This window comes from Microcaecilia unicolor, chromosome 4, assembly GCF_901765095.1.
Source record: "Microcaecilia unicolor chromosome 4, aMicUni1.1, whole genome shotgun sequence".
In the NCBI taxonomy this organism is placed as follows: domain Eukaryota; kingdom Metazoa; phylum Chordata; class Amphibia; order Gymnophiona; family Siphonopidae; genus Microcaecilia; species Microcaecilia unicolor.
In genome coordinates, this window is record NC_044034.1 from 371,905,794 (window position 1) to 371,923,668 (window position 17,875).

Here is a 17,875-nt window from a genome sequence, read left to right on the forward strand (position 1 = left end):
TGGCTATCACTTCAGCCAGAAGAGTTTCTGAGCTCCAGGCACTCTCTTGTCGAGAGCTTTTTTCTGCAGTTCACTGAGGCAGGAGTGACTATTCGCACAGTGCCTTCCTTCCTACCCAAGATTGTTTCTCGCTTCCATGTGAGTCAGCAGCTCTGTCTCCCTTCCTTTCGTAGGGAGGACTACCCAGAAGAGTATTCTGCTCTCAAATATCTGGATGTGAGACGGGTCATCATCAGATACTTGGAAGTGACCAATGATTTCCGGAAGTCGGATCATCTGTTTGTCCTGTTTGCAGGTCCTCGTAAGGGTCTGCAGGCTGCTAAGCCTACAGTGGCAAGATGGGTCAAGGAAGCCATTGCAGCGGCTTATGTGGCCGCGGGGAAGGTGCCGCCTATTCAGTTGAAGGCCCACTCCACTAGAGCTCAGGCGGCCTCGATGGCAGAGGCCGGGTCCGTCTCCTTGGAAGAGATTTGCAAGGCGGCAACTTGGGCGTCGGCCCATACCTTCTCCAGACATTACCGCTTGACTGTGGCTGCTCGGGCGGAGGCCCGGTTTGGAGCTTCAGTGTTGAGTTCAGGGATTTCAATGTCCCGCCCCTGGGTGAGTACTGCTTCGGTACATCCCACCAGTCTATGGATTGATCAGCATGATGATATGGAAGGTAAAATTATGTATCATACCTGATAATTTTCTTTCCATTAATCATAGCTGATCAATCCATAGCCCTCCCAGATATCTGTACTGTTTATATTCTGGTGAATTTTAGGTTCAAGTTTAGTCTTCAGTTACTTCAGGAGGACTTCGTGTTCAAGTTTTTTCACTTGGATTCTTCAAGAGTTGAGACGAGTTTGTGTTACAGTGAGCTGCTGCATTCCTCTCCCCTCCGTTTTACGGGGCTGGATTGAGACTTAAATTCTGCCGGCACTCCCTCCCGCTTCGTGCGGCTGTAGGGCAGCTTTGTACCCCTCCCGCTTCGGCGGTGTTAGGGTCAGTCAGCTCCTCCCGCGGTTGCAGGATAAGCCAGATCCCCCCGCATCGGCGGGGTGGTGTCCCTCCCCCGCTCCGCGGGGATGAGCTGGACGGATTCCCCTCCCCCACTTGTGTGGGGGATGAGCTGGGTTAATTCCCCTCCCCCGTTTCGGCGGTGGTGAGCTGGGCAGAGTGTCCCTTCGTGGGTGTAATTCTCTAAGTGCTGAGTCCTGCGGATGGAGCTTTGATATCGACATACTGAGGAGTTTCCGGCAGCACATGACCACATATAGGGAGGCAAAGTTTGCTCTCTATCTCCACCTGCTGGTAGATGGACACAACCCACCAGTCTATGGATTGATCAGCTATGATTAATGGAAAGAAAATTATCAGGTATGATACATAATTTTACCTTTTCAGGGCTGTAGTATCTGTTGCTTCCTCTGCTCCAGATCTCCCTGCAGTTATTTCTCTGCAGTGATGCAGGAATATGTTACTCTTGGGGTGTTGTAAGTGCTGCCTTTACAAATGTGGAAGGAGCAACACTGGAGCCTCCAAGAGAACAGACCCTAAATGTGCTTCTGCTTGTTCAACTATTTGTTCAGGGTTGCAGTCAGAATCAATTTTATCCTTCAGATCCCTTACTCCCCCACCCCCTCATGAACAGTACAGAAGTTGCTGTCCCTATAGTAACATAGTAGATGATGGCAGAAAAAGACCTGCACGGTCCATCCAGTCTGCCCAACAAGATAACTCATGTGTGCTACTTTTTGTGTATACCTTACCTTGATTTGTACCTGTGCTCTTCAGGGCACAGACCCTATAAGTCTGCCCAGCACTATCCCTGCCTCCCAACCACCAGTTCCGCCTCCCACCACCAGCTCTGGCACAGACCATATAAGTCTGCCCAGCACTATCCCCGCCTCCAAACCACCAGTCTCGCCTCCCACCACCAGCTCTGGCACAGACCGTATAAGTCTGCCCAGCACTATCCCCGCCTCCCAACCACCAGCCCCTCCTCCCAACCACCGGCTCTGGCACAGACCGTATAAGTCTGCCCAGGCTTAAACTTATCTTGATGATCCTTATTACTGATGATAGACTGCTGATTGGCTCAACCTCTGACTTTTCATTGTAAGCAGAACAATTACTGTCGACATTTAAAACATTTGTAATTTTGCTCAACTGTTAAGAAACCATTGTTGAGAAGTTAATCCCTGCTGATTGTAGAGCAATTACCAATTTGGCATTTTTGAGAATATAGAATAGAATTTAGTTCACACCTTTTCAGTAGTAGCTCAAGGTGAGTTGCTATACAATGGAAGATTATGCAACTTGCCCGAGAGCATAAGAAACTGCTGGCTTGTTCTGGTACCTCTGTTGATTAGAAGAATTGGGGTTTAGACCGAGAATTCTTTCCTGGTTTAGCACTTTTCTCCAAGGTCACCCTCAGAAATGAAAGTTAGGAAATGTATGTTGTGAGTTATAGGTGAGTGAATGGGGTATGCCACAGAGGTGGTCATTAATTCCCAGTCTTATTAAACACTAGTGGAACCATGCCCATTTCCTGAACAATGAAACGGGCCCTAGGAAGGCTGTCATGTAAGCTTTTTTTTTTCTCTCCCCTGCCCTCTCTCCCCTCCGTGTCCAGCAATTCTTCCCTCCCCTCCATATCCAGCGATTCTCCTCTTCTCTGCCCTCCCATCCGTGTCCCGCGATTCTCTCCTCTACTGTCCTCCTATCTCATCCATGTCCATCAATTCTCCTCTACCCTGCCCTCCCTCCCCTCGATGTCCTGCGATTCTCTCCTCCCCTTGATTTGTGTCTGACCGTTCTCTGGTTGGCTGGCTCTGGCTTCCGTTCCGTTCGTAACATCCCTCCTGATGTCAGCTCGCCTCCAGCGTTCCCTTCCCTCTCACTGTTCCACCCTCTGACGTCATTACGTCTTGACGCGAGGGTGGGACAGTGAGGGGGAATGGAACGCTGGAGGCTGGCTGATGTCAGAAGATGTTACGAACCCAGGCAGCCAGACATGGAACGTTGGAGGTGCAAATTATTTTATAGGATTAATTTGGCTCCATTAGGATATGTGGAAATAAGGGTTAATAAAGAAGTTGTAGTTGAGATCTTTTTTATTGGCTTATTTAATATATATATCACTAGCTTTTGAGAGTCTTCCCCTCTTCATGAGGCAATGAAGAAATAACATAGTTACATTGGGTTTAAGTAGCTCAGAATAAATCTAGATTGGTGCTTCTTAATCTTTGATTTTGGGGCACACTTTAAGCTTGCTTCATCACTGTGCTACACAAAACCAAATTTAGCAAAAGTTGTCATATTTCCTAATGAAAATCAATACATCTAGATTTTCAGAAAAATTTTGACAAAGTTCCTCATGACAGACTCCTGAGAAAATTGAAAAGCCATGGGATAGAAGGCAATGTCCTTCTATGGATTAGGGATTGGTTATTGGACAGAAAACAGAGGGTAGGGTTAAATGGCTGTTTTTCTCAATGGAGGAGGGTGATTAGTGGAGTGCTGCAGGGATCTGTACCGGGACCGGTGCTATTTAACATGTTTTTAAATGATCTGGAAATCGGAACGACAAGTGAGGAGATTGAATAGTTTCATATCATCTTCAAATATAAAGTCTTCAAAACGTATGTGAATTGTGAAAAATTGCAGGAAGACCTTAGGAAAGTAGAAGACTGGGTATCCAAATGGCAGATGAGTTTAATGCACATTGGGAAGAATAATCCGAATCATAGTTATCTGATATTAGGGTCCGCTTTAGGAGTCAGCACTCAAGAAAAAATCCTAGGTGTCATAGACAATATGCTGAAATCTTCTGCCCAGTGTGTAGTTGCGGACAAAATAGCAAACAGGATGCTAGGAATTATTAGGAAAGGGATGCAAAATAACACCAAAAATATTATAATTCCTCTATAGCTCCATAGTGCGACCTCACCTTGAGTATCGCGTTCAATTGTGGTCACCATATTTCAAAAAAGATATAGTGGAATTAGAAAAGGTTCAAAGAAGAGTGACAAAAATGATAGAGGGGATGGAACTGCTAACATATGAGGTCTTCAAAATCCTGAATGACATGGAATGGGTGGAGGTAAATCATTTTTTCACTCTTTCAAGAAGTGGAAAGACCAGGGGACACTTGATGAAATTGCATGGAAATAATTTTAAAACACATAGGAGGAAATATTTTTAAAATGCAAGAATAATTGAGCTCTGCAACCTGTTGCCGGAGGATGTACTGAAAGTGGTTAGTGTATTTGGGTTTAAAAAAGTTTTGGACAAGTTCCTGAAGGAAAAGTCCATAGTCTGTTATTGAGATGGACCTGGGGGAACCCACTGCCTGCCCTTTGGTAGCATGGAATGCTGCTACTGATTGGGTTCCTGCCAGGTTCTTGTGACCTGGATTGGCCACTGCTGGAAGTAGGGTATTGGTCTAGATGGACCATTGGTCTGACCCAGTATGGCTATTCTTATGTTCTTATGTGCATTCTACAAGAGTTCAGGCTGCTTTGAGTGCAGAACAAGACTTGGTGCCTTTTCAGGATACTTGCAGATCGGCGACATGGTCTATCCTCCATTTGTTTAAGCATTACTGGTTGGATGTTCAAGCGATACTGGAGGTATCCTTTGGAACTTCAGTTTTATCTCTGGGATTGGCTAAGTCCTGCCCTGCTGCTTTTGTACTTCTCACTCATCGGGAATAAGGAGAAATTAGATCTTACTTGCTAATTTTAATTCCTTGAATTTTTCTGGACCATTCGTGAATCCACTCAGAATTTAGGGAGGTGGTTTTTTTTTGATGATGATCTGTATTTACATGTACAGCCCTTATTCAGATGTGTCCTTCTGGGCAGCCTAAACTCTGAAAGGGGATGCACCACTTCATTCTGTGTGAGAACAGTTAAATTTCTGATCGTTGTTTCTTTCTTCCCCTGGGTTATTTGGGTTGTTCTTTGTTTTCTACCATGTTGCTTTGCCATTAGAAATTCTGTCGGGCTGTGAACTGTACAGGTGTTCGTATTATGACATTACTCAGTAGTCTCAGTCTCCTTGCTGCTGGTAGGAGGGCACATTCCCACTTGTTGAATTGAGCAAACTCAATAAAAATTAGCAGATAAGATCTAATTTCTCCTTTTCTGTCATTTTATGTAATTTTGCTGCAAATGTTTGTCTTGTTTTTATCAAGACCATATAAAAAAGGGTATCATTGCTTCCAACTCCAAATACTGGGAAGAAATCATAAGACTATCTCATTGCCATGAACAACTGTGAGTGGTGGTATTAAAAAAAAAAAAAAGCCTACATTTAAATTGAAAACTGTGAGAACCTAATACACACTCACAGCTTAAAGGTGTAATCAAATTGCAGCTATTTTCTCAGGTCATAGCAGTTCAGTTACTGTGCAGCCATATACTGTATATACTCCTGTTTTTGAATATGTTTTGAAAGGTAATATTTAAGATCTTTTTATGTGGGAGAATCTTCTGTGAGGTAATAGAGAAGGGAATACAGTTTGAAGAGGGTTGGAAGGCATTTTCTAAAATGACTGTGGTAACTGGTATTTCCTTTTCCTTGGTTTGATACTGAGGCATTTCAGTGTTTCATTGGATCTGGAAGGAAGGTTTGGTACTCAATGAGTACCATTTACGGGACTAGCAATGCAGGGAAATGAATCTGGCTTTAGATGGCATTTATACGACTGTTACATCTGCATTGTTAAGATTGAGACAGTTGAGAGACGATGTATTCTGACTTGAAGAACAAACTTTCTAATGTATTTCTGTGATGTATCTGCATTTCTTAAATTTTGAGTGTTTTGATAAATCTGTCGGTGACTCCTCTAAGTGTATTAGTCTATGGGCCTCACAATGATTTTCATTTCTCAAAAAGGTAACACAGGAACTGCGAAAGACACAAAGAATGTGAAGAAAGTTGTTTCAAAGCCAAATAACATTAAGTCAATGTTCATGGCCTCTGCTGGGAAGAAGAATGTTGATGTGAGTTTTTCTTTGAGATGCATTCTAACTGCTGACCTGGGATGAGCGAAACATGCATTTGCTTTGCTTCGTAGAATTCAGCTTAGGGACTAGGAGCCAGCTGCAAAGAGGAAACAAAGTGACAGACAACATCGCTATGTAAGCAGTAAAACGGGGACTACAGTTCATCCAGTTGGAAGGACAAACCAAGAGAAGGGGTATCAGGGTAGAGGGTGGCGTGGTGGAAAAAGGGCAAGTTGGAGTCTTGCTGTGGATAGAGGGCTTGAACTTGGGATAAGACAAAGAGCCCGCATACCGGAGGTCTTGGTGTGAATGTTGAGTGAGCAGTTGGAGGTGAGGGAATGCAGACTAGGTGAAAGAGAGAGCAGGGGGGTGGAGAATAGAGAGCAAAAACTGGGATAGTGGGTTTGAGGTTGCAAGAGGAAGAAAGAAATAGATGGTGTGGGGTGGTGAGTTTGGGAAAGGGAGATGGAGCTGAAGAGGATAGAGCTATGAGACAGAGAGTGAAAGGGAATTTGGACTTGATATACCGCCTTTCTTTGGTTACAATCAAAGCGGTTTACATACTATTTACTTGGAGGGTTAAGTGATTTGCCCAGAGTCACAAGGAGCTGCATTGGGAATCGAACCCAGTTCCCCAGGATCAAAATCCGCTGCACTAACCATTAGGCTACTCCTCCAAGCTAGGGGAGACAGGGCAGGACTTTGTTGCAAGAATTCTGCCCAAAAAACATTAATAAAATTCTGTGGTCTTTTGAGTAAATACCTTTTTTTTCCCCCTCATTGAATCTTAAGTTATTGCTCATTGTTAATATTGTATAGATTTTAGAATTTCAAAATATTGTATGCAGAGTTTACATTTTTGCACAGAATTCCAGAAGGAATTACCTTGTGCATATAGTTTTGCTTTGCCAGCAGTTATATAGAGCTTAATGCATTCTCTGCTTAATGGGTCTCTTAGAATGGCCTGTTAACCTCTGACAGTCGTCTCGTATCCAACTTCTGCTCTCCCTGCTGCCGTAGGGAATAAAGAAATTAAGTGGTGGGTGCATGGCTCTCTTCTCTCCCCATTCTGTTTTGCATAGATGCGATGTTGCATTGTTGGGGTGATTTGATCTTCATTGTTTTGTTTCTAAGACTCTTAACTGTTGCCATCTACCTTGTAACATAGTGAATGATGACAGATAAAGACCAACATTGCCCATACAGTCTCCCCAGTAAGGTCCTTGGGGTAGTACCTCCTGTGTAATGCAGGCTACAACAGCTTAAAATGTGTGGCTATTGACTTTATAATAATGTTTGGCCAAATACCTTAATGTCTGGCCAGAAATGTCCTGTTTAGAATGTCTAGGCGGTATTCCAGGGGAAGGGATAATAGGTGGGTGGATAGTGCCAGTATACAGCAGAATCTGCTTGTCTGTCTATTTAAGTAGGATCATTTTATAGTTGTCCTAAATAAGTTGTCTAAATGTAGGACCTTATTCAACAGTTCCACTTTAATGGAAGTCTGCTGAAAATTGCCTCTAGGTAACCGAATAAGTAATTTGTTCATCTTTAAATGGAGAACAGGCTTCTGGATAAAGCAGCATTTACATCAGTTCAGTGCCCTTGTGTCAAAGAGCTTGCCATTCCACATGAAATGAGGAGTGGAAATGCTTTGTAAAATTTGTCATGCTGTAGGACAACTGTTTTTTTGTGTTGGAAATAACTGTGCATGCTCTAGTGACTATGAATTATTGTTTTACAGAAAACTGTTGACTTATCCAAAGATGACTTACTAGGTGATATATTGCAAGATTTGAATAATGCTGAGGTATGTTTGTCTTTATATTTCTGGTGCTACCCGAAGCTGAATGCACAATGTGTACTCCCTAAAATTTACAGCTTGAAATAAACGGCAGAAAACAGTTGTATTTCTTTTAAGGACAAAAGTATTTTAAAACAGCACTACATCCTTTAACTTTAAACAATTTTTTATTGGAAAGCAAACACCACGGTACAAAAAGTGTCAATAAACAATAAGCAAAAATAAGACAAGTGGATAATAACATCATAGCATGTCAACAACAACAAAGGAATGCAGTTCCCAATTTTTAAAGGTAAGAATCCCAAGCCCTGATCCAAGCTAATCTTGATGACCCACTCCCCCCCCCCCCCCCAAAAAAAAAAAAAATTGTTGTTGTCATAGCCTGGTTCTTGCAACCTTCTGACAAAACAGAAAAACACTAAACAACCCATCTCCATCCCCTGATCCCACCCTCCCATACCACTCCATCCCAATAACCCATCTAACAACACGGAGTACCAGAAAAGCAGGGAAGGACCCCACTCAAAGTTAAAGGATATTCAAAATAAGACTTCTCCCTTGTGCTGTCATATGGTGGAACATCCAAGAGGCTACAAGGCTCATTTTATGAAACAAAACTGTGCCCCCTTGTCCCTCCCACGAAAAGACCTCACCTTATTCAATAATAGCTGTTCTGGGGATACCACTATCCTATACCCCAGAACTTTACCCATATATCTCACCACTGAAACCCAGAAATGCTGAGTCTCTGTAAACACTGCATCCTTTAATTACCTTCAAGATATCTTTCTTTTCCTTTTAGAATGATTATTTTCTGTACTTTTCTTTTAAACCTTAGCACAGTGTTTCCTAAACTGTGGGTCATAACTTCAAATGGGTTATTATAACACTAGTAAAAAAAAGGTCCATTTCTGCCTGAAATGAAACGGGCGCTAGCGAGCACGGGACTCCCTTCCCCTCCCCTTACGCTACTATCCCTGGTGGTGTAGAGGTACCTGTTCGCTCGGGGCAGGAAAGAAAGAGCCCCCTGTTTCCTGCCCGTAGCACTGCTGATAGCTGCCCTGCTGCATCCTGTGCGAGTCCGGCTCTCGGCGTTTCAAAATGGCCGCTGAGAGTTGAAGTCTCGGGAGGCTGCTTGAATTTTCGGCGGCCATTTTGAAACGCCAAGAGCCGGACTCACACAGGATGCAGCAGGGCAGCTAGCAGCAGCGCTCCGGGCAGGAAAGTGGGGGCTCTTTCTTTCCTGCCCCTAGCGAACAGGTACCTCTACACCACCAGGGATAGTAGCGTAAGGGGAGGGGAGGTGATGGGGGAAGAGGGGGCGACCGGGGGCGGTAGTGTGAATGGGGCAGGGCGATGGCACGAAAGGGGTGGGGTGATGGGCACGTCCTTGGCGGCTTACTTTTGTTAGGCTGTGTGCGTGTTTCCCTACTCCCCATTCGTTCATTTGCGTTGTTGTGTACTTGTTCCGCCCTCGACGTCATCACGTGTGACGCGAGGGCGGGGCATGGAGACATGGTGAGTGTTCTGGCTTCACCACCATGAACTTACGAACCGGTGTCTGAGTGTCTTCAGAACGTTGAGGGTGCGTTTTATTATAGTAGACCCCCACGTGTAGATTTTAACTTGACCTGTGCTGGCTTGATGGGAAGAGTAGATGATTTGTCTGTTTGGGATATAGAACTAACATGAGCAAGTAGATGGAACAACTTTTACCCATGTTCTTGTATAGTGACTCCAATGTTCAAGGAAATTCACGTCTGTTCTAAGAGGTATCAGTTTAATTAGAATTTTTCAGATAAAGATTGTAGGTTAATCCTTTTTTTCCCACAGTGTTTATCCATAGGCATATTATTTGCTTCAGATTTTTCACGCCACAAATTGCAAAACGGAATTGGTTCAGTATTTAGAATATTCGGGGCTACATGTACTACCCGTCCTCCCCAGCGCTATAGTTTCCTTGTAGGTCTGTTCCTTTCCTTTTTCTGTTTGTGTTCAGTGTGAGGTTGTTCCAGCATTTCTGGAGCTCATTAAAATAGTAAATGTTCTCGTCCGTAGCAGATATTTATTTATTTATTTACAGCATTTATATCCCAAAGTTTCCCACCCAGGGGTAGGCCCAATGGTAGTTCACAATATTTCTTTTTATTAACGAAATAGTGGATTGGTGTCAACAAGATTGTCAGTGTTGGACTGTTCTCCAGCGATGAACAGATCAAATGTTGCATAATACACTTATTGCCATGCTATCAGGTCTTAGATCCAGTATAGTATTTTCATTTTGTTATGTCAGATATACAGTGCACAGAGGAGCCTAAAATCACAATTTCCATAAGGCTTTCACCTTCTCGGCACTATGCCTGCCTCTGCTTGTCTGGTTTCAGTGAAAATATTAACCAGAATTTTCTGCTTTCCACCCCCCTCTGAAGATGCCTCAGCTGGCTCCACCACCAGTTATAATGCTGAAGAAGAGGAGACCTGCTGGAGTTGCACTGAATCCGTTCTCTGTGCTCTCTCCACTTCCCAAGGTAATCATGTGCCGTCTAATGCAGCTTTACCTCAGCAAGTGTTAACCTGAACTTCTACTTCCTCTGCTGGTTTTATACGTCTTAGCTGTCATTTTGTCTCTCATCCTCAGAAGGAAGGGATCCCCAGAAGCTTAGCCGGTGGTGGGAGGCGGGGCTGGTGGTTGGGAGGTGGGGATAGTGCTGGGCAGACTTATATGGTCTGTGCCCTGAAAAACACAGGTACAAATCAAGGTAAGGTATACACAAAAAATGACACATGTGAGTTTATCTTATTGGGCAGACTGGGTGGACCGTGCAGGTCTTTTTCTGCCGTCATCTACTATCCTCCCTGTCTCATCAGATTGTAACCTTGAGGTCATCTTCGACTCCTCTCTCTCTCATTCTCTGCACATATTCAACAGACTGCTAAAACCTGTTGTTTCTTTCTCTATAATATTGCCAAAATTAATCCTTTCCTTTCTGAGCACACTACCAGAAACCTTATCCACACTCTTATCACCTCTCGCTTAGACTATGGCAACTTGCTTCTCACAGGTCTCCCACTGAGCCATCTCTCTCCTCTTCAATCTGTTCAAAATTCTGCTGCATGACTTATTTTCCGCCAGTGTTGCTATGCTCATATTATCCCTCTCCTTAAGTCACTTCACTGTCTCCCTATCTGTTTGCATTCACTCTGCAGCTCCTCAGTACCTCTTCACTCTTATCTCTCCCTACACTCCTCCCTACACTCAGTTCATTGGGTAAATCTCTCTTATCTGCACCCTTCTCCTCCACCGCTAACTCCAGACTCCGTTCCTTTTATCTTGCTGCACCGTATGCCTGGAATAGACTTCCTGAGCCGGTACATCAAGCTCAATCTCTGACCGTCTTCAAATCTAGGCTAAAAGCCCACCTTTTTGATGCTACTTTTAACTCCTAACACTTACTCACTTGTTCAGTACCCTTATTTTATCATCCCCACCTTAGTAATTCCCTTATCCCTTATTTGTCCTGTTTGTCTGTCCTAATTAGACTAAGATCTGTCGAGCAAGGACTGTTTCTTCATGTCCAGTGTACAGCACTATGTACGTAGTGCTATACAAATAAGTAGTAGTTTTGACATGTTAAGTGTAAATTTGCACAGTGTGGAGTTAAAACCTGGGATCCTTTGCATGGTTGGTAGATCATTCTAGTTTTATTTTACTTGTACTTGTTAATAGAACACACTGCAAAACTAATATATGGTACTGGTAGTATATTGGGTAGTATAATATATTTAACAAAAGAGGAAGGAGTTTACGGGGATTTATAAGGGATCTTCCAAGGAAAACTGCAAATTCTGGATATTGGGAAAAGGCACGTTGGTGTTGTTTTTTTAAGATATGAAACCATATTACTTTGAAATACCAAATCAAAATATTTCAGCAGGGCTGTGGAGTCAGAGTCGATAAAAATGTACTGACTCCATTTTAAAAATAAAATATATATGGTAAATTTATCATTTTATACTTCATATAAAATTTGTCCTGTAAATACAAGTTAATATAACCTATATTTCTCTGAGTACAAGACAAGCCTTCCTATTCTCACATCTAGGTGACATCATCCGATGGAGCCCGGTGTGGATACTGACAGCTGACTATCTATTATAGTAGAAAATTCTAGCAGTGTCTCACCGTGGATGCACTGGTGCCTTCCTGCCCGACGCATGAGCAAGGCTCTCCAAGTCTTGCTTTTTCTGCGGAGCAGAACTCTCCTCATACTGTGCTTTTTTTTATGAAAGAAAGTGCTTTCCCATGTGGGTTTCTTTTTTGTTTTAGTAAAGCTCTTCTCAATCTTTGTTTTCCCATCCAGACTATTTTTTTTTTTTTTTAGAATTTTGTAGTCTTTTAAAGTTTTCTTTATTGTTTTAAATTTTCTTTATTATGATAAAAGATTCATAAAATCATTAATTATGTGGAATAAGTTAATAGGATTCAGTTATATACTCTTTCAAATAGTTCTTGTGTGCTGAGACTAACTAGTAACAGATTTTAAACACTTTTTAGAGTGTTTTTTTTCACTTGAAGTTGCATAACATGTTGCCAGAGGATGTAGATCAAGATTAATAGTAAAGCTGGGTTAAAGAAAAAAAAGGCTTGGTCAAGTTTCTGGAGACAGGTCCATAGGATTAACCTGTTGGAGGGTCCTAGGCAAATCAGCATGGTGGGTTGTTCCCTCCTTACCATAGTACAAATACATTGTAAAACCCCTGGCACTAACTACACCACCCTCTTGGTTTAATGACATTTATTCCCCTTCCCCCGCAACCCCCCCCCCCCCCCCAGCACTGTCACCTTCACTTCTTTCCTATTTTTTCCTGCCTGCCAGTTGGAACTGCACAGGGCCAGGAAGTGTTGTGAGGTTGAAGCCCCATACAGCTCTGACTTGAGAAATTCCTCTTGCAAACATCTTCTGGAGGACAACACACAAGTGGTGGAGAGGCTAGAAAGAGACTTCTTTGGTTGTTGGTGGCTCTGATCTGTTCCCATGCTTCTTTCTTTTGGGGGGTTGACAGGCAAAAATGTGCCTTGAGAACCACTGAATTATTGATTTTTATTTATGACATCTATATCCCGCATTAGCCCGAGTAGAAGTCAGGTTCATTGTGGCTTACGTAACAATTAGAAAAACACAAACATGTTCAAAATATATTAACAGAAAGTAAGATACATCATATAATGTTAGACCAGTAAAACTTGAGTTAGGAGCAGATGTAATTAAATACTTAGTGATTTAAGCTAGATAATTGAAATATGGAGGGGAAAAGGTAAAGGGCTAGGATTAACTGGGATAGACAGGAGTAGCTAACACATCTTGTATGTCCTAGGCACATGCTTTAGTGTACCTGTGCTTTAATCCAACCCTATGGGTACCCTTAGAGATGATCTCTTTCTACTTCTGGAAGTGAACTTCAGGGAATGGATCCTTCTGTTACCATCTGTCAAATACTTCCAAGAGATCAAATTTGGTCACAGTTGAAGATTGAATGCTGGATGATTATTCTGTGTCAGCATTGGCACTTCTTAGATTTTTAATGATTGGTTGAATATTTTTAGGTAACACCTCCTGCAATGGTGAGAACCCCACGCAGCAGTGTCAAAATGGAGTCTCCTTTCTTAGCTCCAATTAAACAGGAACCTGCCAGTCAGAGAACAGCAATTAAGGAAGAATCCAGTGTGGCAGAAAGAGACCCTATGAAAGTGAAAGTAATGGCAGATGAAGCAGGTATGTGTTTTTTTTTTTTTTTTTTTAATTGCAATAGACACATCCATCAAGAGGAGATTGCTGTAAACTTGGTACAGTACATGCTAGCAGCTCACACACTTTGCTTTACTGACTATCTCTGCTGCCTTCAGCAATCACAAATACTTGCATCTTTTGGTTTTTAAATCTTGAGAATGGTGGCGTTTCCTGCTTGCCCATGTGCACCTTTGATTCCTGTAAAGCAGGAGGACACATTTTACCAGCCAGATCACTTTATAGCTTATCTCTCCATGGCCTCTGTTATTGCATTGAACTGATTCAAATATACAAACATGAAAGATTAAGTTAATCATTTCCTTAGAACTTTGAAGTGGCCAACTTGTGAAATATGTAGGGGCTTCATAGTTGATTAGTTCTTATGATGTATTTCATGATATGAATGAAGGAAAGCAGCAGTGATGACCAATGAGAAGAATTACAAATGATCAGCAGTACACTAGGATTTAAGTTCCATTATGATCTCAATAAATAGAATCACAAATTTCAAGATGATCCTAAGTGGCTGCGTTTCGTCGTATCTGCTTGAGTCAGGCGTCAACAACTGAAATATGTCAAGAAACACATACACTGGTGGTTATCCTTTGTCTTTTTCTTAAAGTGCCACATTTTTGCCCATAAATATGAAGCATATGTAGTGACTAGTTGAATCGCAGCCATATCGATTCATCTTGAATTTGTGATTCTACCCATTGCTGTTGCAATAAAACTTGAATTCTGGTGGACTCCTTAGTTGTTTATCATTCTTCCTCTTGGTTGTTGCTGCTGATTTCCTTTATCTCTATTTCTTCAGACAGTATCTCTCATGATATAACATGTTCCTTTCCATTTAATCTTGGCTTATTAGAACTACAGTAGAAATCCGATTATCCGAATGCTGATCATCCGGATTTCCAGTTATCTGGACCCATTATCCACCAATACATTCCCAGCCAATCCTTGTGGTCCGCGTAGAGAAAGTCCTGCCCTTTCCTTTTCTGGCTTTTTTTCCAGACTCTCACCCAGTCACCAAGTCAGTTAGGTTTTAAGGATATTCACAATGAATATGCATGAGAGAGATTTGCATGCACTGCTTCCTTGGTATGCAGATCTCACACGCACATTTCTTGTGGATATTCTGAAAACCCGACTGGCTTGGTGTGTCCTGAGGACTGGATTGAGAACCACTGGCTTAGATTTGAATGATGAATATGAAATGTATACTGTTATGACCTGGTGCTTCCAACCATCTATTGTCTCACGTATTTGGTCTGCATTTTCAGGAGAAGATCAGCATGCAATGGATTTTGAGGATGGTGATTTTGATGAGCTTATGGAAGCTCAAGACATGGGTGTAGTACCTGAGACTGGCAATACCATAGAGGAGGAAATAGGACATGTGGAATGTGCAAGAGAGAAACACGGAGAGTCACAAGACACATCATCTGGGTAAGCAGGCTTCATAGATGTTCTAACGTTAAGCAAGGGGAATAGAAGAAAATTCCCTTTAGAGCAGGGGTTCTCAACTCGGGAAGACACCTAGCCAGTTAGTGGGTATGCTGAAAACCTGTGAATATGCATGTTTAAATTTGCATACAGTGGAGGTAAGGCATGCAAATCTATCTCATGCATATGCATTGTGGGTATCCTGAAAACCTGATTGGCTAGGTGTGTCCCGAGGACTGGGCTGAGAACCTCTGCTTTAGAGGGGGAGAGAGAGAATCTAATATTGATGTAATGCATTGAGGAAAAATTTTATTTATTTGGATTTGCCACCGCCTTGAAGAAATTCACTCAAGGTGGTGTAATGGATAGGTCAAGCACAGGTAATAGACATTTACAGCAGTAAAAATATTCAAACAGTAAAAGGTATGGCATAGTATGCTACATTGCAAACTCAACACAATACGCTGTAAAAAAATGTTTTTTAGTTTCATAGGGTGTAAGCAAAGATGGAACAGGAAGTAGAAAATGAATTTCTTTAGCATACATTTCTGGTGTTCCTCTTCATAATCAATTATTTTTTTCTCTCTGTCTCTACTGAGAGCCAGCCCTAAAATGTTTGTTTTAATTTATATTTAATTTGAAACTTACTCCGTTCTTTAGCAGAGATGCACAGTATTTCTTACTAGTGGGAAGGAACATGTCCATAACTAGGTGTGGGTAGGAGAGAGCCATTTGAGATGCAAAGCCTTTTGGGGGTGCAAGAATGACTGACTGAATTGCAAGTGTTTCCTGGCAGCATCAAATGATGAGACAGGAAAGGTGTGGTTCTCCTACCATATGGATTGTAGGGAAGAAAGGGAAAAGACTGGGAATCTGTCGAAAGTTGTGGCAGAAGAGAGGCGTGCGGTGGAGGAAGGGTTGCGAGTATGCTTGTCTGCCCTAGGCACTTATAGCTCTGGGTGCAGCAGTGTTTGCCAAACTTGCAGGAGAGGTCACAGTTGGAGGTGTGGAGTGTGTCAGCCATTACTTAACAGCAAAACTTACAGGTCAAACTTGGAACGTATGCATCTCAGATCCTGGAGGGATCTGCGGTCTATGATTCATAGTTGAGGATTCTTTGTGCCATGGTTAGGTTAGATGAGAATTGTGAAAGGGTTAAAAAGATGGGGAAAAAATCTTGGGTAGTTATGAGTGTAGACTCATTCTATCCATAGCTCAGTATAGGTTGGTTCTGACTGAACTGGAAACCCAAAGGAGCAGGGGGAAAACTGCCAGATCTAAAGAAAAGAATACCATGTAATGATTGTTTTCTGATATTTTCAGAAGTAGTATACTTCCAGAGATATCCTGCTGGGATCGGATGGACCAAGAGGAAAGTGACTCAGTGGGTACAGAAGTTCAAGTGGACTCGAGCCAGCTCCCTCTAGTGAATGGGGCTGATGGGGAACAAGTCTTCAGGTTTTACTGGCTAGATGCTTATGAGGATCAGTATCACCAACCAGGTACATATAAAAATTTACTTGGTGAAATGGACTAAAGTGCCTTTATGTGGGGGTAATAAGGAAGGCAATAGTTTTGTTTAAAAATTGATTAAAAAATGAAAAGATTATAGTGCTGCTAGTCTGCTTAGAACATATTAACTGCTGTGTTTTTGCTTAAACATATTTTGATAGTGGTATTCATCCAAAGGAGACAGATTTAATAAATTCTTTCACTCTTCTGACATTCGCATTTAATATTTTATTTATTTATTTATTTTATTGCATTTGTATCCCACATTTTCCCACCTATTTGTGGGCTCAGTGTGGCTTACAATACATTGTGAATGATCGAAATACAATTGGTCACAGTACGATTATGGGGTACATTGTGAAGAGTTATGGGAAGACAAAGTCAAAATATCATCTGGGAATAGAACAATGGAATGTAACAATGGGGAAATGATAGGGCGATAGAACAATAGCGAGAGAACATTAGGATGTAACAATTTTATCTGTGGGTGGAGTTTTAAGTGTGGCGAAAGTATGGGGAAGAGAATTCAGAAGAGAGTGTATTGGTGCTTTTCTATTAGTGTGTGTGAATTCATGTTTTTTGGTCTTTGCAGTAAATGTTTTCAAAGAGATGAGTCTTCAATAGTCTGCGGAAGTCAGTTAATTCGTAGATCGTTTTCAGGTTGCGTGGTAGTGTATTCCAGAATTGTGTGCTCATATGAGAGAAGGTTGATGCATGCAGTACTTTGTATTTTATGCCTTTGCACTTAGGGAAGTGGAGATTGAGGAAAGTTCGGGATGATCTTTTGGCATTTCTGGGTGGCAGGTTTATTAAATCAGACATGTATGCAGGGGCTTCACCATGAATGATTTTGTGAACTAATGTGCATACTTTAAAGATGATACGTTCCTTGAGTGGGAGCCAGTGTAGTTTCTCACGTAAGGGTTTTGCACTTTTGTATTTTGGTTTTCCGAAAATGAGTCTGGCTGCTGTATTCTGGGCTGTTTGAAGTTTCCTCAATATTTGTTCTTTGCAGTAGAGAGTGCTGTGACTGCGCTCTCTTTTTTTTTTTTTTTTCATAAGTGTCTAAATGCTGCTGTTGTAATGCTAGTAGTCATACATACCTTATGTTGTTAAAATTGTTATATACCACTATAGAATAGACATGAATGATTGAGCTAAGCATAAAATCAAAATATTACAACAAAAACCCTAATTGTAAAATTAAACAAAATACCAAAACCTCTCCGCAGTTTAAGACAACATCGAACAGCTTTCAATTCCTCTTTAAATTAGGGAGATAAAGAGCCAGGTTTCTAATGCTTTCTTAAACATCCTCACATTTT

The 17,875-nt window shown here is 41.9% G+C and overlaps 1 protein-coding gene across 2 annotated transcripts in view; it reads left to right on the forward strand.

The window, feature by feature from the left end:
- Positions 1-17,875, forward strand: part of POLA1 (DNA polymerase alpha 1, catalytic subunit) — a 782,590-nt gene that overhangs the window by 25,747 nt on the left and 738,968 nt on the right. For both annotated transcript variants that reach the window (XM_030202369.1, XM_030202370.1), the window contains exons 5-10: positions 5,890-5,996; positions 7,744-7,809; positions 10,233-10,331; positions 13,409-13,577; positions 14,876-15,041; positions 16,362-16,540. In XM_030202369.1, the coding sequence (XP_030058229.1) occupies positions 5,890-5,996; positions 7,744-7,809; positions 10,233-10,331; positions 13,409-13,577; positions 14,876-15,041; positions 16,362-16,540 (786 nt within the window). The remainder of the gene's footprint in view (positions 1-5,889; positions 5,997-7,743; positions 7,810-10,232; positions 10,332-13,408; positions 13,578-14,875; positions 15,042-16,361; positions 16,541-17,875) is intronic.